At 31.6% G+C, this 23380-nt stretch overlaps 1 protein-coding gene across 1 annotated transcript in view; it reads left to right on the top strand.

The window, feature by feature from the left end:
* LOC101496156 (DNA-directed RNA polymerase III subunit 2) overlaps window positions 1-13998 on the top strand; it is a 39097-nt gene extending 25099 nt beyond the window's left edge. Inside the window, exons 31-38 of the mRNA XM_073363417.1 lie at window positions 1-73; window positions 1681-1806; window positions 1882-1937; window positions 10690-10760; window positions 11119-11203; window positions 11434-11537; window positions 13243-13371; window positions 13705-13998. The exon at window positions 1-73 is cut by the window's left edge and continues 8 nt beyond it. Of these exons, the coding sequence (XP_073219518.1) occupies window positions 1-73; window positions 1681-1806; window positions 1882-1937; window positions 10690-10760; window positions 11119-11203; window positions 11434-11537; window positions 13243-13371; window positions 13705-13755 (695 nt within the window). The 3' untranslated portion in view covers window positions 13756-13998. The remainder of the gene's footprint in view (window positions 74-1680; window positions 1807-1881; window positions 1938-10689; window positions 10761-11118; window positions 11204-11433; window positions 11538-13242; window positions 13372-13704) is intronic.
* Window positions 13999-23380: the final 9382 nt, after the last annotated feature.

Here is a 23380-nt window from a genome sequence, read left to right as displayed (position 1 = left end):
AGCAGGAAGACTTCCCATTTTCTGAGAAAGGCATTTGTCCAGATCTGATTATGAACCCTCATGGGTTTCCAAGGTAAATCAAATCATTCTCACTACTTATATGTGGGGAACATTACTTGTATATCTCACTCTCGGAAAGTAATTGTCATGCTTCTCTGTTTTCTCAGTGACATCGTAGCAATTTTAAAATAATATGTGCTGCTCCTTTTTTGTAGCCTGTAAAGATATTTCATAGCCCCATCCATAGCTTTAAGGATAACCCTATAGCCCAATAGTTGTGTAGTAATTGTCATCACATAATCAATATAATGATGACCTTTATAGAATGTATGTCTTTTATTAGAATGCTTGTTTAGAATCATTAGCATATTTATTACATGTTAGTCTATTGGTCAACTAAATTTATGAATATTTAACATTTAGTTACCTCTGTACATATTCCCTTATTTGCCTCTGTTCATAATGATGCACTGCATCCATAAATGGGACTCCAAATGAAAAATGTATGATTTCGTGGAACTCTTTAGAGCTTGAATCCATTTGTTTTGAGTAGTTTAACAATAGGTGTTTTTAACATTCATGGCTGAAGTTTAGGATTACTCCTATACATTGCATAGTTGTGAAATATTTATTTATTATGTTTGATTCTTTGATTTACGTTTATTTGGTCTTATTTTAATTCCTTAAATAACTTATTAATTTATGGAGTAGACTTTATGTACTATCTCCTATAAAAGGAGCACTCTTTCGTTAGAATAAACATGTTCTCAGTTCATGCAATATCTTCTACAATATATATATATATTTTTTTTTACTCTAATTTCTTCTACATTATTATCCACTCGTTTCAATCCTTTTTTATTTTGACACTTTTTTTAATATCAAAACTGTATATTAAAAAGTTAAAAGAAAATTTCAATATGATGAGAATAGTAGTTGTATTCCCATATACAAAGCAATACAAAGGACCAAATATCAGTGTCACGAATATGTAATTTTTTAGGCTCTACAAAGGAAATCAGTTCAATTTTCCCTTTATTGAGCAATCAATGATATGCACAACTAGTAGTGTCTTCCTATATTAATTTCTTTTTGTACAACTACTGTGAGAACATCATATAGTAGTTCACTGAGGCCAAGTTTGAGCCAATATTGTTTTAATCCGGTCATGGATATACTTATCGAAAATGCCTAATATCTAAAAGCGGGTGCCGCAATGTGTTTTTTTAGATGATATATAGTTGTTGAAAAATGGTTTAGAAACTTTTGGAGAGAGAGTTTAGCCTTAGGCACACAAGAAGTCGCATATGTAATATCTGGGGTCCATCTTACATAATAATGGGGGGAAAAGGAGATGCAAAACATTTGGATTTAAAAAGGGTCAGTGAAACAAAGGAGTGCATTGGGTGTTTCTTGTTATTGGAAAGTAAGCTCAAGCCTAGGAGGAAATTTATATACAACTGTGAAATCTTCAGTGAGTGACAAGACACACAATATAGGAGTACTGCATTGTTGAAGAAGTATGTGCTAAGTGGTAGAGCGTCAATGCTCAAGTAGTCTTTTGGTACAATGGATGTGATTTCTCTTGTATGCTTACCATTAAAAAATTAATTTTTAAATTAATTAATGTAAATATATTACATGTATCCAGATGTAAACTAATATTTTTTATGGCATCAGTCGAATGACAGTTGGAAAGATGATAGAGCTTCTTGGAGGGAAAGCAGGGGTTTCATGTGGTAGATTTCATTATGGCAGTGCTTTTGGGGAAAGAAGTGGTCATGCTGACAAGGTTGAAACCATAAGGTATCATATTTCTCTTTGGTAACTTTTTTATGGTTTATTTATATTAGTGCTCTCATGGTTTTCTTGCTGTGGCAGTGAAACTCTTGTGAAACATGGCTTCAACTACAATGGGAAAGACTTCATATATTCAGGTTTTCATTTCCCTCATGAGTTATTGATTCTAGTTGTGGATGCCAATATTTTCTCCATGTCAGATGATGTTACCAATACCATTTTATTATCTATTTTGTTGAGAGTGGTTGTGGTTCTACCTAATATGGCAGAAGCTTTGCATTAGGTTTTATAGGAGTGTCAAATAGGCTTAGCATTGATCAAGGTTGTCTCCTTTTGAATTTCCATTGCATGCCACACATTTTTTATATTGACCCTAACACATCCCTTGCAAAACCGGCTTGGTGGGCGAGGAATGTCCCCATTTAGGAACACATTTTCAGGTCATACCTCATCCAATGTGGGACTCTTAACAAGAGATTTGTAAAGATGAAAAACTCATCAATTGAGATACACCAACACAGTTGAAGGACTTCTCTTGTTTTGATGTCAATTTGAAACAAGTAAATTATATATAAAAAAAGGCATGTTGCGTATAAATAAAAAAAGGGAATGGAGCCATAGCATAGCTTATATATTGAAAGGTATACGTATTACAGTGAATATTACTCTAACTCTTTAATTTTTCTATTTTAAAAGTAGGCCATGTTTGACACTTATGCAAAATCATCAGTTTTATTATTTTTAAAAACCCTAATTTTTTTTCCTGCTATTACCACTATTTCGGCTTGCAGAAATTGGAATAGGGCCGCCATTGTCCTAATAGTGAAACTAGGATAGCGTTGTAGTTTTCATGGCAGATTCATCAAAATCCACTATGCTATAGCATTGTAGCGCCAATATCCCCGCTATTTGACAACGATGGTTGCTACTTATTTGCGCCTTATTTTTTGAATTTTTTTGCATCCCCACCCTCATATTATCATCTTCTAGGTCTTACTTGCACGCTAGCTTCTTCTTCTTGGTTTGTCACTAACCACACCGTATTCAGTGAAGTTCAGCTTTGATACACCAGTTACAATGATCGGGCTGCATTTGGGATTGACATTTACCCCCAGAAGTTAAGATGGGTGTTCTTAGCGGGCAAAAGGGTATGAAATAGAGAAAGAGAACGTTTGATATAAGACAGATATGAGAAATGGAAGAGATATTTCTCTCTTCTTTGTTTGGTTCAATAGTAAGTGAGGAGACAAATGTTATAATATTTGGAATGACAAAATGTCCTTAACTGAAAAAGAAGTATACAAATGTAATAATATTTGGAATGACAAAATGTCCTTAACTGAAAAGGCAGAATACTATTAAAATAATTCTTACTCCTACTTTATTTGAATAAAATAATTTAATAAAATTATTCAGATTAATTGAATTGTTATTCAACCCCTTAGTTAGTTAGTTAGAAGATCTACAAGTTTGCATTGGGAAGAGACATATATCGAGTTTTTCTTTGATGAAGGGGTTGTCAACTTCAATATGCTTCGTTCTGCACTGGATTATGGTCTATGCTACTGATAGAAGATTTATTATAACAATAGAGTTTCATTGGTTCGTCCCACTTTATCTTCAAGTCCTCCTCCAAAATGTGATCTTCAACAATAATATCTCGCAAATCTCTTGTGCAATTGTCCTAAATTATGCTTCAGCTCTAAATTTGGATACCGCACCGTTTCTTACTTCTCTGAGTCACACGATTCTCGCCTAGAAAAGTGCAATATCCTGTGGTTGATAATCAATATATGCTTCAAGACCTACATTTTCATTTTGTTTGACAAAATTCCTCTTCCTGGGATTCCTTTCAAATATTGCACGGTTCTGAGTGTTATTTGCAAGTGGACCATGAGTTGACTGACTTAGGTTACAGCGAAAGTAACTTCAGGTCTAGTATGTGATAGATATATGAGCCTTCCAACTAATATTTGGTGCATTTCCTTGTCAATTGCAGTATCTTATGCATTTCCCGTTTCTTGAAGATCAGATATGAAAATTCATTTTTTGGAGTGAGTCACTTCAATAACTCAGAAAAACTTTAATTTATTCAAGGTCTTAATCTCAAATTCCTTGGCAAGGTGTTGTCCTAACAATTGTTGCTCTTTTTCGTCATCACCGTTCACTATAATGCAATCCACATATACCAACTCCCCCTGACTCAGTGTTTGATAAAATCGGGTATAGTCTTTTTGGCTTTGTTTGAAACCCGTAGCCACCATGACTTTAGTGAACCTCCCAAATGACGGTCATGGCGATTGTCCATATAGAGCCTTCTTTAGTTTGCAAATGGTGTTGGCAACAATATGTTCACCGTATTTAAGTGGTAAGTCCGTATAAATCTCTTCTTCAAGATCTCTATGGAGGAAGACATTTTTTATATCAAGTGATAATTTCACCTTGACGGTGTTCATTTTTGCAACTAGAGCAAATGTCATCGAGTAATCAACTCCATACATTTGAGTAAAACTGAAGAAAATAAAAGACAAAACACTTTCATATTTTATTATTACAGCCCTAAGCTGTTTATATAGGAAAAGAAATTAAAATAGTAAAACTGAGTAATAATGACAGAATAAAAATAAACATAATAATATAAGATAAAAGAGAATAAAATCTAATTTCTCTCGATTCTTGAACATCCCTCCTCAAGTTGGTGCATAGATATCTGTCATGCCCAACTTGGCTATAAGTCGCTCAAAATTGGGTCTTGCCAAATTTTTGTCAAGATATCAACAGTTTACTGATTGGAAGTCACAAATGGCAGACATATAACTCCAGCATCAATTTTTTCTTTTATGAAATGGCGGTCAATCTCAATATGCTTGGTTCTATCATGTTGTATAGGGTTGTGAGCTATATTTATTGCTGCTTTGCTATCATAGAACAATTTTAAGGGTGAGTAAACTTTCATTTTCAGTTCGTCCAAGAGTTTACAAATCCATAAAAGTTCACAGATTCCTTGAGCCATTGCTCTGAATTCAGCTTCTAAACTGCTTCGAGCAACAACCCCTTGTTTCTTACAACTCCAAGTAACTAAATTTCCCCAAACATTGGCACAATATCCAGTGGTGGATTTTCTATCAGTAATTGATCCTGCCCAATCAGCATCTGTAAACTTATTTATCTGACTTCAAGTGTTCTTCATAGGGAAAATGCATGAACTGACTTACAACACTCACAGAGAAAGCAATGTCAGGTCTAGTGTGGGCTAGATAAATAATTTTGCCGACTAACCTCTGGTATCTTCCAATCTCAACAGGAACACTGCCTTTCTCCCAGAGTTTAGCATTTAATTTCATAGGAGTATCTGCTGGTCTACACCCACTCATCCCAGTTTCTTCCAAGAGATCTGAGATGTATTTTCTTTGAGAAACAACAATTTCCTTCTTTGAGCGAGCAACTTCCATACCAAGAAAATATTTAAGGGCGCCTAAACAATGTCATCTCCTGTGAGAATAATATCATCTACATATACAATTTGAATTGGAATTTTACCAAAACTTCATAAACAGAGTATGGTCTGATTGTCCCTGCATATATCCTTGCCTTTTGATCGACCGAGTGAATTTTTCAAATCAAGCCCTTGGAGATTGCTTGAGACCATAAAGGGATTTTTGAAGTTTGCATACATTTGAACCAAATTTATCTTCAAAGCCAGGTGGGCTATCCATGTATACTTCCTCCTCCAAATCACCATTCAGAAAAACATTCTTTACATCCAGTTGGTTAAGAGACCAATCTAAATTCACTGCCAAGGAAAAGAGAACTCTAATAGTGTTTAATTTGGCAACAAGAGCAAAAGTCTCTGAGTAATTAATGCCATATGTCTGAGTAAACCCTTTAGCAACCAAGCGTGCTTTGTATCTTTCAACTGTGTTATTAGAATTATATTTCACAGTAAATATTTTTAGAGCCTCCTGTATATTTTTTGGAATTTCTACAGTAGACAACTTAGAGGTAAATGCAGCAAATGAAGAAGACAATTTTGAGTATGACACATAATTAGACAAAGGATATTTAGTGCATGATCTAATAGGTTTTCTAATTGCAATAGGAAGGTCTAAATCAGGATACTCGACATGACTCTTAAGAATAGAAGAAGACTTACCTGTATCAAGATGATGTGAAAATGTGTTTATTCTATTAGGACCCCAAACATCACTATGAATAACTGCAAACGGTTTTGATTGTTTATATGGTTGTGCAGAAAAAGAAGAACGGTGATGTTTAGCAAATTCACAAGTTTCACAATGAAATAAAGATGGATCCTTCTTAGAAAATAATTTAGGAAACAAATGTTTCAAATACGGAAAACTAGGATGTCCTAACCGTAAATGCCATAACATAATATCATCATTATTAGAAGAAACAAAAATAGATTCAAAGCAGGTACTTGTTTTTTGTTGGTCTTTGAAGTCGAGTCCATTGTCAAGATAATAGAGTCCTCCACTCTCCTTAGCATTGCCAATCATCTTCCCCGTGCTCAAATCCTTAAAAGTGCAATGAGAATGAAAGAAGTTAGCTTGACAATTTATATCCTTTGTTAATTTAGTAATGGATAATAGATTACATGATAAATTAGGAACATGTAAGACATCTTTTAAGGTTAACTTAGGTGACAGAATAACATAACCTTTCCTTGCAATGGCTGAAAGAGAGCCATCTGCAATTTTAATTTTGTGGTTACCTGCACAAGGGCTATAAGAAGAAAATAGACTCGACTCCCCAGTCATATGATCAGTAGCACCAGAATCAATAATCCAAGTATGGCTGGGAGTGACACTAAGTAGAGCACTATTTGGAAAATTACCTCTCTGAGCTATAGAGCAAGAAGAAGTTTGTACAATTGATCTAATTGTTCCTTGGTGAAAGGAGATGGGCTTGAAGGAGACTGCTTCTCTTGATTAGATGTACCAGCTTGGAGAGCATGACCTTCGTTTCTTTTTGATCTAACTGTTCCTTGGTGAAAGGAGATGGGCTTGAAGGAGACTGCTTCTCTTGATCAGATGTACCAGCTTGGAGCGCATGACCTTCGTTTCTTTCTTTTTTCTTCCAATTTAGAGGTTTTCCATGGAGCTTCCAACATGTATCACGTGTGTGCCCTGGACGTTTGCAATGTTCGCACCATGGTTTCTTGCCAGAGCTCTTCCCGTCTTCATTCTTAGTGACTAGGGCAGAGCTTTCAACCTCACCAACAGAAGGTGACTTACCCATCATAACACCTTGTCTCGCCTCTTCTCTTCTAACTTCTGAGAATGCTTCCCGAAGTGATGGCAATGGGTTCTTTCCCAGTATTGTGCCTCGGACTTCATCCAGCCGCTTATTGTGACTCATAGCAGCAACTCATTGTAATAGGTAGTGACATCTCTATCTCCTTGTTTAGTATGCCACAATCGTGATTTGAGATAAAAAATTTGAGAAGAATTCTGAATATCAGAATATGTTTCTTTGACAGCCTCCCAAACTTCCTTGGCAGTAGGCAAAAACATAAAATGTTTTTTTATTGTTGATTCCATATTACTAAGCAACCAAGCAATAATAACAGAGTTTTCAGATTTCCAAAACCTGTAATTTGGATCAGTTGTGGTAGGCATTTGCACCTCTCTTGTTAGGAAACCATATATTCCCTTATCAACTAAAATCAATCTTGCGGTTTGGGACCATTCGACATAATTTTTTCCATTTAGTTTCTGGATTTCAACCTTGAGGCCATTAGAAGTTCCCTCATGGCCAAAAAAGTTGGAAAAACCATTTTGGCCGCCTAGGCCGCTGCCACTACCGCTTAGGGCGCTGTCTAAATTGTCAGGGTTGTTGACTACGTCTGATTTTTTTGCCAAACCATCGTCGTTGTCGCCGCTACCCATAAGGGCTACCTTCCATTGGGTATTGTGTGTCATTAGCTTTAGCTCAGTTGGTTGGAGCGCCAAACCCTAATAGTGGAAGATTGACTAGTCCTGGTAACGGTGGAAGAACAATTGGTGCTGTTCGCAGAGGTCCACTTATGGTCAACACTCGCCCATCATCTTCTGCTATTGCCAAGTCTAATCGCAGAACCAAGCCTTTCCTGATGCATAATGATTTGTTTGAGGATAGCCTTAGAGCTGCAGGAATTCAAGGAGTAGAAGCCGACACAAAGTTGTATGTTTCAAACTTGGATCGTGGAGTAACCAATGAAGATATAAGGGAACTTTTCTCTAAGCTTGGAGACTTGAAGCACTATGCTGTTCAATTTGACATTGAGCAATCTTCTCATAATGCAATTGATAAGTTAAATGGTTCTGGTCAGTCTAATGGTTATGGTTCTTTTCAATTTAATAATGTTTATGTGAAAAAACCTATCTGAATGGATGAGTTGAGAAAGGTATTTGGAGAATATGGCACCATTACTAGTGTTGTTTTGATGAGAGATGCAGATGGTAGGTCAAAGTGTTTTGGTTTTGTCAATTTCGAAAATCCAAACAATGCTGCTAATGTTGTGGAGGTATTGAATGGGTGTCCTGATTTTGATTCTAGGAATAGTGGGTGTCTTGATTCTGGGAATAGTGGTCCCGCAGATTGTGGTTTCCTTGGGAAGTAGACTGTGGGATCAGATTTTTGGTAGAGGGAACTCTCTCCAGCCTTTGTTGTGACAGTTGTTGCAGCCCTTATGAGTGGGCTCTTAGCTGACAGATTTGGAAGATTTGCAATTCAATTGATGGGATTCTTCTTGGTGCACGGTTATTCTCTCTTCGATGGTTCCAGATCTACCCTTACTCTCCAATTTTGATCAACGAAAATATGTGTCATTGTTCAAACAGTTGTTATCTCTCCTGTTTTGGACGCATTTTTTTATTTCGTTGATCGATCACGACTTTGTTTCGTAATAGTCGCGTTGCTTCTTCTTCGGTGTTTGTCATGCAATTTAGTTATTATTAATAGATTATAATAGTGGTTTATATTTCTGCCGACGATCATTCTGGTGGTGTCCCTTTTTCCACATATGAATTATATTAGTGATGACTTCTTCCGTTGGTGGTTATTCTAACGGTGTCTTTTATTTTCATGACTTACTTTATCTTGACAATTTGTCCCATATGTACTGACCTTGCTTTTCTCTCCTTGAAGTAGATTCAAGTTTAAATATTTTGAGTCTCCATTATGAATCGTTTAAAGCTTCCAAATGCAGTTTTTTAGAAGAACGGAGTTTGCTTTTTTCAATCGCGTGCCATGAATTTCTCTCAGGCTGATGATCAATCAGACTATATGGCTAGGCTATATTTATAGCAATTCTCCCAGACTTCACATGCATCCCTGAGTTGCCTTTCCATCTTTTTTATTATTCTATAGAACAAAACATTGTTTTCTTATAGCAAGCTAAAGCTTAGTAAACTTTAGCTTGAGGGGGAGTGTTAGAATATTAAAAAATATCTTATAATATCTATTATATTATATTATATTAGAGTATCTTGAGTTATTTCCTATGATCAATTTATATTCATAGAGATATCTTAGAATATCTCTCATTATTATTAGGATTTATTCCTAATTTAGGATTGAGTCTATGTTTGTCTATAAATAGTGATTAGTATTGAGTCTTTTGTAATTTAGTTAGTATAAAGCTATTATCAATAATACTCAAACCCTTATTATTTTCTCTTTTCCTTTTCTCTAAAATCCCAGAACTTCAACATTAGTGTTCAGGCTTGTGAAGTCACCTCATGTAAAGTCAGATTAGACTTTTGGATGTGAATAGATTCAGGAATGACCTTTGTTCTTCTAGTATATACTATATTCTTTCCATCTTACATCGACGCCGTCATTTCCATCTTTTTCTTAACCAATTTCAATCTCAACATTGTGATTTCCATCTTTTTCAAAATCAATTTGAATCTCAACTTCTTGATCAAATGCTCTGTTTTTGGGAATATTATTTGTTGCCTAGAAAACAGAGTATGAATGCTGGGTAAAATGCTTTATTTTTTGTGACAGTTTTGGGCAAAAAAGAGAGTATGATTGTTGCTTTTGTACCAACCACAATGCTGGGTAAAATCCGTGCAAAGAATTTCTTGATTGTATAGCAATTGTGTTGTCAAAATGAGCATTTGTAGCTTCACATAACAATGCAACAGCAGTGCCCTTCATAATCATTAAACTCACTTGAGCATTCTCTACCCCTCTGTCAATTTTTTGAGTTTTTTCTTTTCTCTACCTTTCTCGTCTGCCATCACCATTGGCTTTTGTTTTCCTTTGTTAATGCACCTTGATCCATGAATGACTTTGATTCTATTTCAGGCTCCTCTTCTTCATCAGATATGGGCAACTAATATTTTGGCTTAAAACGCTAAATAAATGCAAGCAAGGCATTGAATGATATATTTTGGGTCTTTTTACAAAACATCGAGCACTAATCAAATACGGAAACAAATTGATAGAATTGGTCACAATTATGATTTAAATGATAAATAGAAATGAGGAAGTTACAATAAGAGATATATGAAATAAAGGAATGATAACCACCAATTACCACTTGGAGTTTCAGAGCCTAGCCTCTCCCTAACCAACCATAACAGAAGACCCGGTGCCTATCTCTTTCCTCTGTTCTCTATTTATATAGTAATAAAATGGCAGTTACAAAACAATTATAGTAGCAATTACATTATTAATTGTTGTTACTAAATCAAATTAGGGGCCTGTGTTTTGTGCTTTGTATATAGGTTATTTTAACCAAATCCATGACTGAAAGCTTCGTTAAACACATTTGCATTGATGAGATTTTACATGCTTTGAGTGAGACTCCTACAATATTGTATTCATTTTTCAATTTATAAATTCAAGTGGTGTTGTGGTTGATCTTTTATTTCTCAGGTATTACGGGTTGCCCATTGCAAGCATATATTTTTATGGGCCCAATATACTACCAGAAATTAAAACATATGGTGAGATTGAAATCCTTTGAACAAGAATTAAGTTATTTTTACGATTTTTTATGTTTCAATGCAAGGATATGGTCATTTTAAAATAATTAGAGCCCGTTTACTCTGGATGTGCATTAATGTGGTGAAACTTTGCTGTTAGTGTAGTGATCTTGATGTAAACAAAAACATATCTTGATGTAAACAAAAAACATTTCTTTTATTTTATTAATTATTAATCCGATAACATTGTAATATTGTTTTGTCAAATAAATAAAAAACATTGTAATATTACTTGGGGAAAGTTATTCTTCATCTTAGTGGTAACTTATCATGTATTCATATCAATAAATTCACAAGCAAAAGCTGTGTTGATGATCAGGTGCTCGATAAGATGCATGCTCGTGGTAATGGTCCTCGTGCCCTGATGACTAGACAGCCTACAGAAGGGAGAGCTAGAAATGGAGGTGTTCAATTTATGCTTTTGTTGATGTGTTTTTGAATTTATTACATGTTGGTAAAAACTATTTTCTGCTATTTTATTCATTTCTATTAAATAAAATTTATGATAAAAGTTCTATACTTCTATTTTACTTGTAGCTGTTGAGATTCTCTATAGTAACTAATAACTAGTAGTTAATGGAGATCTCAATGCATTTCACTTATTTAACATCACTCTTTTTTGTTATAATTTTAGGTCTACGAGTCGGAGAAATGGAACGTGATTGCTTAATTGCATATGGTGCTAGTATGTTAATTTTTGAGCGACTCATGATATCTAGTGATCCTTTTGAAGTTCAGGTAATAATCTAGACTTCCCGAATTAATATTACATCTCTTGTCTGTAGTAACAGTGGCCTTTTCTACCCATTTCTGTTTATTGTAAAGAACATCACATCTAGAATTGCTTAAAATATTATCGAGGAAGACATTTGTTGGCAATTCAGTTTCAAATATTCTGTAGAAAAGAATGAGTAAAATAGGAGAATCGCAGTTAATGTCAACTCCTTAAAGTAGGAAATAAAATACTGATCTTAGATATAATTGTGAGAATATCCTAGTAATAGGCAAACAAATAAGAGCACTTTTGTCTCATTAATTCTGCGATATCTTAAACGCTCTGCTTCAATTTCAAATTGGTACATAAATATCGATCATGTCCAACCTGTTTATCAAATGTTTTAAACTCAATTATATTTCTATCTCCTCCAGTCTACAAGAGATCACAAATATACTTCTGTAGAGAAACTCCAATTTATTTCTTTGAACAGACAACCTCCTTTCCAAGAAAGTACTATTTCAGGGACCCCAAATCTTTGATCCCAATCTCTGCTACCAAGTTCTTCTTTGGCCATTCCATCTCTATCGCATCATCTCTAGCAAGGACGATATAATCAACATAGACCATTAGGACAACCACCTTGCCATTGGAGCCCTATTTTGTGAACAAGGTGTTGTTTGGTTGCCCTTGGATGTATCCCTTCATCTTTACTGGCTAGGTGAATTTTCAAACCATTCCCTGAAAGACTATTTCAAGCCACAGAGAGACTTCTCCAATTTGCAAATCTGACCCAAAATTATCTTCAAAGCTGGGGGGATCATACATGAAGAAAGCATTTTTCATATTCAGTGGGTGTAGGGGCAATCACATTGAACACCCACTTATAGTCCACAGTTTATTTCTAATTGGTTATGTCATGACATTCCAAGTGGTGTTCTTCTCAAAAGTTCTCATCTCTTCAAGAACAACTTCCTTCCATTTTTGAAATTTTAGTGCTTCCTAAAAAACATGATCGGGCAACTATCCCCTTTCCTTATAATATGCATCCACCCCTGTCAAGAAGGTGTCCCCATTGGTTGGGATGAATTCACACGAGCTATGATGAGCAATTCCATTTTCCAAGAAAAAATTCTCCAAAATCATGTTGAAGTATTTTATCTCAATAACACTGTTGAAACTTGTATATTGGTGTTAAATTGAGTCTACACCATTTAAAAAAGTACAGTTTCTCCTACATTAGACTTTTCTTTTATTAAGTAACTCGACAAAGTCTAGTGTGGTCATTTGGAATTCTGTAAAAGTGATGAACCTTCCTTTGTTGGAGAGTTTTTTTTTGTTAGGACTCCAACATCACTATGAACCATGTGTGTGAGTTTGCATAGGAAAAGAGGACCAATGGTCTTTTGCATATTTGCATGTCTTACACTGAAACAGGGAAGGGCTCTTGATTTCCATACAGTGTAGGAAATAAATGTTTTAAATATCTAAAACTTGGGTTGGTGGCCTAAGCTTATTAGGGTATGTTTTGTATGCACCACAAGGGATGGTTTGTTGGTGGCCTAAGCTTGTAGTTTATGATTGTATGCCAAAGTGGAAATGGTATTATTGGTGATTTGCTGCATTGCAGTAGAAAAGGACCTTATTGGTTTTAAGATGTGTATAACAACTGAAAAAATTCATTTAATTTGGGTTTTGTGAATAATGATAGTTTCCTTTTTCACGCAGGTCTGTAGAAAATGTGGGTTGCTAGGATATTACAACCATAAATTAAAAACTGGTATTTGTTCATCTTGTAAGAATGGAGAGCAGATTTCGACGGTGAAGCTACCATATGCATGCAAACTCTTGATGCAGGTAATTTGTTGGAAATTGGAATATCTTAGATACTATAGTAGAAATAGGATATATTTTATACTTACAGTACTAATGCAATGAAGAATTTTATTGTTGTTACTTCTCAAGAATTAGAGTAAAAATATATTTATTGCATTGAAAAATGTTGACAATACATAATATATATATATTCTAGAACTCATATATAACTAAATCTCTTCTAGTACTTCTATACAACTGAGTTCTTATACTTGAGGGATATAAAACAGCAACAGATTTTGACATTACTATTTTAAGTTTATTTTGTGTACCTGGTGTGTGTTGATCAATTTGATTTCTATTTCAATATTTCAGGAACTCCAATCAATGAATATTGTTCCACGGTTAAAATTAGCAGATGCCTAAGTTCAAGAGATGATCCAGATTTGAGAATGCATGCAGCTGTCGAGTGAATACAAAGTAGATTTATGTTTTTAGCCTCTTCAATGTTAGAACCCCCTCCAAACCAATTTTCCTGTTATTAGGTTCTGCTCACGTTGTAAAAAGATACCAAGTTATTTTGACTTATATGGTTTCATTTTTATGTTGAAATTGAATTTCACGATAGATGACATGGTTTACTGTTGAAGCTAATAGTGTTTTTTTTTTTTTTATAGTTAAATGTACTTTTAGTTCTTTTATTTTATTTAAAATTATATTTTATTCTTTTTATTTTATAATTTGTAGGATTTGGTTGGTCTCTTATTTTACTATTTGTAGGATTTAGTTGATTCTCTTTTATAGTGTTGTTAAATAAAACATTATTAATTAATATCATAAATTCAATTTACTTTTATCACATCTCTGATCCGCTGTCGCATACGGGTCAAATATAATTAATAAAATGTAGATAGAGGTAATAATTCGAGCCATTTTGCAAGTCTGATATGATAATATCATCCAAGTTAAAATTAGAAATGGGTTTTTTAAATTTTTGTGTGAACAGAGCAAAACGATTAATTCACGGATTTGAGAGATTCAGTCCTATCGCAAATTCTATTAACAAGTTTAATTTTTAATTCGTGACTCTATTCCTATTTGACTATAGAATTGATCAAACAAGTGTAATTAATCCCATGTGAATTCGGTTTCTTTGACTGGAGGGAATAAACACAAAAACACAATAACAAGTAATATACGGCGAATATAAACCTACATATATATGGCAGCAAATTAATCAAAATAAAATAGCATAAAGCATTCCAAAACTATAATTCAATTAATATAGGAACTGAAACTTAATTCTATCAAATGAATCCAATCAATTCTATTGAAATTCGAATTAGGCAACCCGAATAACAATAAATTGAGAATGATAATGTGAAATTACGATGTTGATGAAACCCTAAATAGTAAATTAATCTGAGAGAAAATTAACTTTCCATAAAAATAAAAAGTATTTATCTATCTCTTTCTTCACCTGAAAACATGTCTCAAATAGAAGAAAACTCCAAATATAATGTACTCATTTTTTGGGTTTGTTAAACAAGTGACCCACACTTCAAATTAGTACAAAAGTTCATATAACGAAATCTGCAATTTAGGCTCAGTAAAGTTCATCATTGGGCTTTTATTCCAACATAAAAGTTGTGACTTTGATTTTTAGCTTTCCAACGCCTGCTTGCATGCGTCAATATGATATGCAGAACTCAAGTTATGACCTACAGAGCAAACAGCGGTCAATATGCAAATAATAAAATTCAATTCAATTTCGATCTAAAGTTTACGAACAAGTTACAAATTAATGTTAACAGCCAATGAGAAACCAAATAGAGAAATAAAAGGATTCATTTTTTTAAAACTTCATTTTATCCATTTATTTAGATTGTTTAATTAAAATGTCTTGATATAAATGAAAGTTTAGAATTCGTATATTCAAAAAGAATTAGTTTTTAATCTGCAGAATTTGTTAAAGAAATGAGTCACGGTTTCATTTCGATAAAAGAATTAACAAATTTTTTGAATAATAACTTGACATAGAAAATATTATTTAATATTGACACTTATTTAATAAAAGGATTAACAAAACTAAATACTATATTAGAAACAAGTCATAATATAAAATCTAATAAACTAATCTTAGAAAATAATTTAAGATGTTCTAGTATAATATCAGATATACTATAAGAAGTTTTCTAATAGTATAATCACAAGGGCAAAAAAGACATTTTACATCAATTTTTTAGATTTTTAACATCGGTTTCGGTAAAAAGAAAACTAATATAATAACAATTGAAGTTTATAATTTATATTTTTTAAAACCGGTGTTATAAGTCAACTTATAACATTGATTTTTTTTACAAAAACAAATGTTATAACTGTTCTGACTATATCAAATTATGTGTTTCTATCGGATATTTTATGTTTGATATATAAAAAATAGCTACGATAAGTTACATATGTCACCGATTTTTATATGTAACACTTGTTTTTATATATACTAGATGTTATAAGAGTTCACATCTTATCAAAATATGCATATAAATTAGGAATTTTACCCTTCTTTTTATGAAAAATATGTATAGTATGTCACATATTAGATCAATTGTTAGATAAAAAAATGCCTTACAAGTTATCATTTAACATCAATCTTATAAAAAATCTGGTTTGATATGTTTGCCTTTGTGTGTTTATTTGTACTATTTCTATCTTGTAAGAGTTAGGTTTTGACAACAAAGAAGTCCAAAAATGTCTTGCACATACTAAAGAGTAAAATGTACCAAATGTATCCACAAATTCTGGTGTAATGACAATAAATAAGGTACAAAACAAGTAAAAATTAAGCATTTGTCTTCGTATTATTATTATATTTTATATTATTGTTCCAATGCCTTATGTTATTGTTATTTGACTATTTCACAAAAAAAATTAAATTCGAAGTTGTCTGTTATGTTCAAAAATATTTTTTTTCTTCAAAAAACAATAAATTATTAAATATAAATGTAAAAATATAAGTAAATTAAACGATATGATACAGTAAATTAAGAAAAAATGGAATGATCAAAGTTCTAATCTATGTATTCATATAATAGTAATAATAATACAACACATACAAGAACAAGATAAAAACATAAAGATATAAGTGATACAATAAAAGTAAAGAGAGTGGGGCAGGGGATACCCACCAATGAAGTATTCCACTATGGGTAAGCATAATAGAAAGGTGAAACTGCTATTTCAAAGTAGCTAAATGTGTTCACTTGAATCTTCCGAAATCATTAACCATACAAAAACACAATCACTGTTCACTTACAAAGTGAAATAGAGCTGTCTACTACCAAACCCATCCACTTTTATAGAAAATACCAGAGTCTTCTAACATTGATCAATTTAAGGGTTAGGGTCTCAATTGGAATACAAACAAATTAGTCTTCTAACATTAAACTGATTTGTTTAGGAAGTATATCTAGTGGGTTTTTTTTTCAATACCTCTTTTTTTAAAAAAAAATTATCAATTTACTCATTTTTTAAAACTATATACTAATATACCTCTTTTTTTTTTCTTCCCTTACAAGTTGTCTTTGCAAATGGAGACTTTTTTAAGGAAGTCTGCGTTTGCAAAGACGACTTGTAAGAGAGGAAAAAAAGATATATTAGTATATAGTTTTGAAAAGAGAGTAGATTGATAAAAAAAAATTAAAAAATGAATTATTGGGAAAAAAAGATTCATATCTAGAAGTAATTCAATCTCAGAAGTACATATAATGGAGATAAACTATTTAGTAATTCAATAAAATATGTCTCCTTTTTCTGAATCATAAATATTAATTACAAGATAATGCAACTATTGCATTTGTTAACCAAGAAATATAGAGAAAGTTACCTAGATCTACTGGATCTGAGTGATTGTGAAAAAAGTGTGTCTAGTTGTTGTTTCAGCCATTCTTCAGCATCCTGGTATACATGAAGAGTTAAATACGTAGATATATAAATTCACTGCATCAATGAAACTAATTCCATAAAATTTAATTTAATCACATAATTTCAACAAACTTCGACATCTGAATCATAAATTTCACTAGAAAAAGGTAAACTTGTGTACAAGAACTAAAGAAACACCAGCTCAACGTGCAAGATTTCCCAACAGTCAATTATAGTGTAAATTTAAGTCATTGAAATTTTCATTATATCCTAACAAAGATTCTTACGGATAAATGATAAGTTGGTTGAATTGATTCTTCAAAGACTCCATCATACAAGTTGTTTCTTGTCATTATATCATTCTTTGTGTATTGTATGAGCTCTTTTTAAAAATTCATTCAAGATCATTCTCAAACCTCATAGCTTAATACAAAACTCAAGCACACTCCTTCAAGAATTATCTCGTATAGCTTGAGATATAAGTTATTTTATAATTACCATTCCTTCATGTAATGAGGATACTCTATATGATGAGTTTCTTATCTCTGAAATAACGAGTTCAAACAATAACTTTCATTTGGTTTATGCTGTTTCTTTTGTTTTTTATTTTTCAAAACTTTTTTTTTTCTAAAGAAGTGGCGCTTCTCACCTCTTTGCATAAGCGGAAGACCTTGAATCTTCTAACCTAATATTATTATTATATTGTTATTACTTATTAGTAGGGGTATACGTGGGTGCAGGTCGACCCGCCAATCCAATCACCCAATTCAATCTGATTTTTATTTATACACAGTCATTTTCGGGTTCGACCTGAACCAACCCGTTGAAACCTGTTTATATTTAGTTCGAGTAATGAGTTCCACAATTTGAACTCGTCGACCCGACCTAGTAACTAGGTATAATTTTTAAAAAAAAAATTGGTTTGACAGTAGGGTTTCGTTACTATTCTTTTTCTTCAGATTTTCAGCCGCCATCATCTACGTTCTTCTTTTGTTCCATATTTGCGTTAATCTTTTTCTTCTGTTCAATATGCGTCCACCTTTTTTTTTGTCCAGACTTCTTGAAGTCGCGCCACTGTCCACCTTCTTCTTTTGTTCTACCAGTTGTGTTGCCGTCACGTTCTTCTTTTGTTTTGCAGGTGCTCATAATATTTTTTTAAAATGTTACATTTTATTATAGTTTTGCATAATGAAGGTATGAATTGAAGTTTATATTTATAATAATGAATTTAGTTTAAATTTTTTACATTTGTTAAATACAAATTTTTTGAGGTAAATACTATTTATGAGCAAAAATGATGCTTATGCAAAAGCTTATAATGAATTTAGCTTAAATTTTTTACATTTAAATCTATTAAACACTTTTTTTAGTATTGTATTTGAAAATAGTAAGTACTCTACAAATAAACAAATGAAATACTACTATTAAAAAATTATGGTAGCTTAGTAAACTAAAATGGTTGGTGAGTTATGTGTAATGATGAAAGTAATATGGTGGACCAAGTAACGGTGCTAGCTGTTTTCTCTAACTTTTCCTTTTACCTTTGAAATTTTTTAATTATGTTATTTCACAAATTTGAGACAAATGGAACAAGAAGCTCCTAATCAATTTGCTCCACAAGCACAACAAGCTTCATCACAACAAACACAAGATTTAGACCTCTTATCATTGCCGCCAACTCAAGGAAACGAGATAACCAAAAGAAAACATAGTAAAGCCTCTTGTAGTGCTTGGTTACATTTAAATAAGAGAAATGATACAAGTACATGTAAGTATTGTGGGAAAATGTATGCAGTCTCAACATATTTTTCCATAAAATAAAATAAAAAGGTTATTATTTATGTATAACTCGGCAACCTAATTCAAACCAACTCGTTCTTAATCGGTGGTCAAATGAAAAAATACGAGTTTAAAACTTAATTCAACTCAAAGATAGTTGATCGGATTGGCTATCAGATTTTGTCAAAACCAGCTCAATCCAACCCGCATCCACCCTACTTATTAGTAATTTTTTTGTTTTATTATCTATGAGTAGTGTTTAAAAAAATCGTAGTTTAACATGATACCTGGTGTTATATATTAAATTTAAAAAATTATTGTTTTTTTAAAAAATTAATTTGAATTACCTGTTTTTCAAGATAACAGGTATAATATGTGTTAATATTATATAATACTTGTTTTTTTAAAAAAAACATGTGTTAGATCTTTTAATTTAAGAAATAAAATTTTTATTTAAAAAGATCACCCTTTAACACTTATATTTTAAATAATAAATGCCATATGTTAATACATATAATACAAGTTTTTTATAACAACAGGTGTTATATTTTAATTAAAAAAGTTTATATTTAAAAAAGTTATGTTTTTTATAAGATTTTTTTTAGTTATTTATAAAATTGTCATTGTGTGGACTTTTAATACATGTTTTTGTTAAAATTGGGGTCAAATGTTACGCATTTTACAAAAAGCTTCTCATTTATTTACCAAATTGCTATTGTGTAGACATTTTTGTACATGTTTTTAATAAAATTGGTGTAATATCTCTAATTATTATGTTCATTATGCACTAGTGAACATTTTTGCACATGTTTTTAATAAAATTGGTGTAGTCTAATTCTTATGTCCTTTATGTAAACGCTTCTCAATAAGTTGAAGTTTACTAAATTTTAAGCTTGTTACAATTAAACCCTTTAACAAAGAAAATATAAAATCTAACTTATCATATCCAAATAAAAGTATTTTGGAAATCCAACAAAGAAGAGCAAAACAATCAACAAATAAAGTTTGTGTCAAAGAGAGAAACTAATGTTAAATGTCAAAACCAATTAATATCGGAATCAACTAAGAGAAACAATCAAATAATGAGCAACAAACATATAAAAAATCATTATAAAGAGAGGAACCAACAGATAGATGAGCGACCGAAGAAGATCAAAAAGAGGATAGAGAAACAACCAAAGAAAAAATTAATTAAATGAAAAACAAACACAAACACATCAAAAAAGAGAAACAACATCCTTGTATGGATTTGGATGTTGAAGAAGAAGTACTCTACCGATTTTCCTTACAAGTTATGTTGGTTAGGTTTATTTTTTAAGTTGTAATTAAAGTATGTTCGATTTTTCATCAACTTTTTTCATTCTAATCCTCCCCTTTTGTTCTTCCTTTTTTTTCTCTTCTTTTATAATTAGAGCTTGATTCGATATGTAAGTAACCGCATCCAAGAAAATCTTCAAGACTCATCATGTTTCTTTATAGACCAAATCATTGATACTCTTCACTGTTACTCTTTTCATCAATCTCAGAATCATTGGATTTGTGATGCTCTGGATGTTCTCTCATATCACATTTATATAGGGTAAAGTTGAAACTTTGGATTTAGGGTTTTCATTTGAATTTGTTTGGATCTCACCCAAAATGCAAGCTCAAAGGATGATATAGTGCCCAATCACATTTATATACTCAACATTCTGAAAATCTTAATAATGTGAAACTTCAAATATTATAAATATAACTTTAACACCTATGGTTAGCCAAGAAGAAGAGCTCCTCAGACTTAGTAAAATAATGGAAGCTCTAAAACGGTATCATGTGGTAAGTAATTTTATTATGTATAATCTAATAATATTCATAATTATAACAAATTAAACCAAATAAATGAGATCAATTAATTCATATTAAAGCATATTAAACCAAAAGTATAATTTTTTAATCAATGGAATACAATTTAATTCAAAAATATTTCATTTAATATGACATAATTCACATTTATTTCTCATATTAACATTTTCCATAAATACATGTATAATTGGAAATATAGACACGATTTTTGTGATTCTTTATGACTAATTATTAGTTTATTATTTATTTATAATATATTTTTTTACATATAAACTATCTAATTAAAACACATAATTATAATTAAAATAAATTTTTTTTAAGTCATTTTCAATTGAATTTATACATTTGTAATTTGTACTGATAGGAGTTCTTATATCGTAATGGAAATCGTAACACATGTTGTTCACACAATTGACGTAGTGCGAGTGTAATAAGAAAGTATCCCTGATGAATGAATGTACTACTGTGGAAATGTAAAAAATATTTTATGAATGTTTCCCCTCGTTGTGGAATTAAACTTCATCTGATTGACACGACTGATTGAACCACATTTGTTGATCGAGAGGCTTTCATGTATAAAAAATTAACTAGAGAATTGATTGAAACATCTGAGGTACAGATGCCCATCTTTTTTGTATCACAAACACTATATATTAAACACAATAATATTATATGTTTTCATACTTAATTACTTAACTTCAACTTTATTTGATTAATGGTTATAAGATATTTCTTTTAGAATTGTTTCCAAATAAATTTTTGATTTGATAGATTCTACCTCTCTTTTCAAAGTTAATTCGAATATGAGTCGTGAAACTCGATTTGAAATATAATATAGAGTTAAGAAACTCACAAATAGCCCAAACTTTATTGCAAAGTTTAAAATAACTCACATTTAATTTTCTAATTCCTAAATTCAATACCTCTATATGTTTTTTTTGGTAAATACTAATCATTTATTTTAGTTGGCTAATATATTATTAATACCATTGTTTATCGAATTCGAACATAGTTGTGTTGTTGTTGCCAATGAAAGTGGTAGAGATTTGAGAATTGCTCAAATAAAAAAATTATTCAACTGGTAAACTTAATTTGTTGGTTTACAATTTGTGGGTTTATTAAAAATAATCAATATCAAATATTTTTATCCGCTTTCATTTGTGTAGGATCTGGTGAATAAAATTGAAGATATTGAATATAATCCTCCTATTAAAGTTGTTGAAGATAAAGAAACAATAGATTTAATACGAGAATCGGCCGACATGACATAGTTGAAGAGAAATTGTTAATTTGACACTAGAAACAACGGTGTATATCGACAGTAAAATGAATAAGTAGTGATTTATTGTTGATTGGTAATCAATTTATTCTGTGAATATCCCATTCTTGCTAAGCTTTTGATTGTTAGCATACATTAAACAATTTCATATATCCATTCACGTTGTAATTTCCCCGATTCATCAATATAAATATTGCAATTTGTTTTATGCCGATTATGGCAATATTTTATTTTATAACTTTATTCTATTTAGTGTGTTATTGATTCTATTGTTCGGTAAAAAGGTCCTACATATTATGTTATCTTTAACACCACTACACGTTTAGTTAGTAATATTTCAACATAATGAATCCAAATACGATAGAATGGACGAAGTTAACACGCAAAAGGTTAATTGGTGCTTCATTGCAATAGCGTTGAAATTATGGACCGTAGGAAGATTTGGTCAGTGGGAGTGTATATACTGATATTACATTCTTTTTTTTATCATACATGTAAGATAGTTTCTAACTTATATATCTAAATTTTGGTTTAGAAATATGAATTATATGCAACAGTTTATCGTGACCTTATCCATAATTTTGCAACTATTGTTAAAGAAGATGAAATTTACATCATGTATATTTTTCGTGTTATTCTTAATAAATATGCCCTAAGAATTTCGTGTCACAGACACATCGTTAACTTCACTGTTGATACTAGAATCAAACCTACTAGTAGACCAGGATATGATAACATGCAATACATATGATTTCAATCACCCATCAAAATACAATTCATTTAAATATGACATCATGGATGGGGTACAATTATTTTATCTCAATTCTTTTCGATAAAAATATCACAAGTTTTGAAGTAATTATTATATCTATTTTATTTTTTTTACCAATCACATTTGGTGATAAATGTTAGTCTTTGTCGAAGTCAAAAAGGATTATATAATTGATGGTGTCCTCGCTAATTTAATTTTTTTTATTCATACATCTATATCACAATGCTAATTATATATAATTTTTTACATATTTCCAAATTCACAAAGAAGAATTGAATAGCCTTTGTTTAGTTGAAATAAAGAAACAATTGCACACAAACGAAAGATCTCTTAAGAATCTCAAATCCATGTTAGTACCAAATATGTCAATCGACGATGATTTAGAAAATAAATTTATTACAAACCAACTTAATTATGATAGGGATAAGTTAACTAGGTATCACCATGAACTTATAAAC

Source organism: Cicer arietinum, chromosome 7, assembly GCF_000331145.2.
Source record: "Cicer arietinum cultivar CDC Frontier isolate Library 1 chromosome 7, Cicar.CDCFrontier_v2.0, whole genome shotgun sequence".
Taxonomy (NCBI): domain Eukaryota; kingdom Viridiplantae; phylum Streptophyta; class Magnoliopsida; order Fabales; family Fabaceae; genus Cicer; species Cicer arietinum.
Note: the sequence above shows the minus strand (reverse complement) of the source record. Positions and strands in the feature narration are given on the sequence as shown.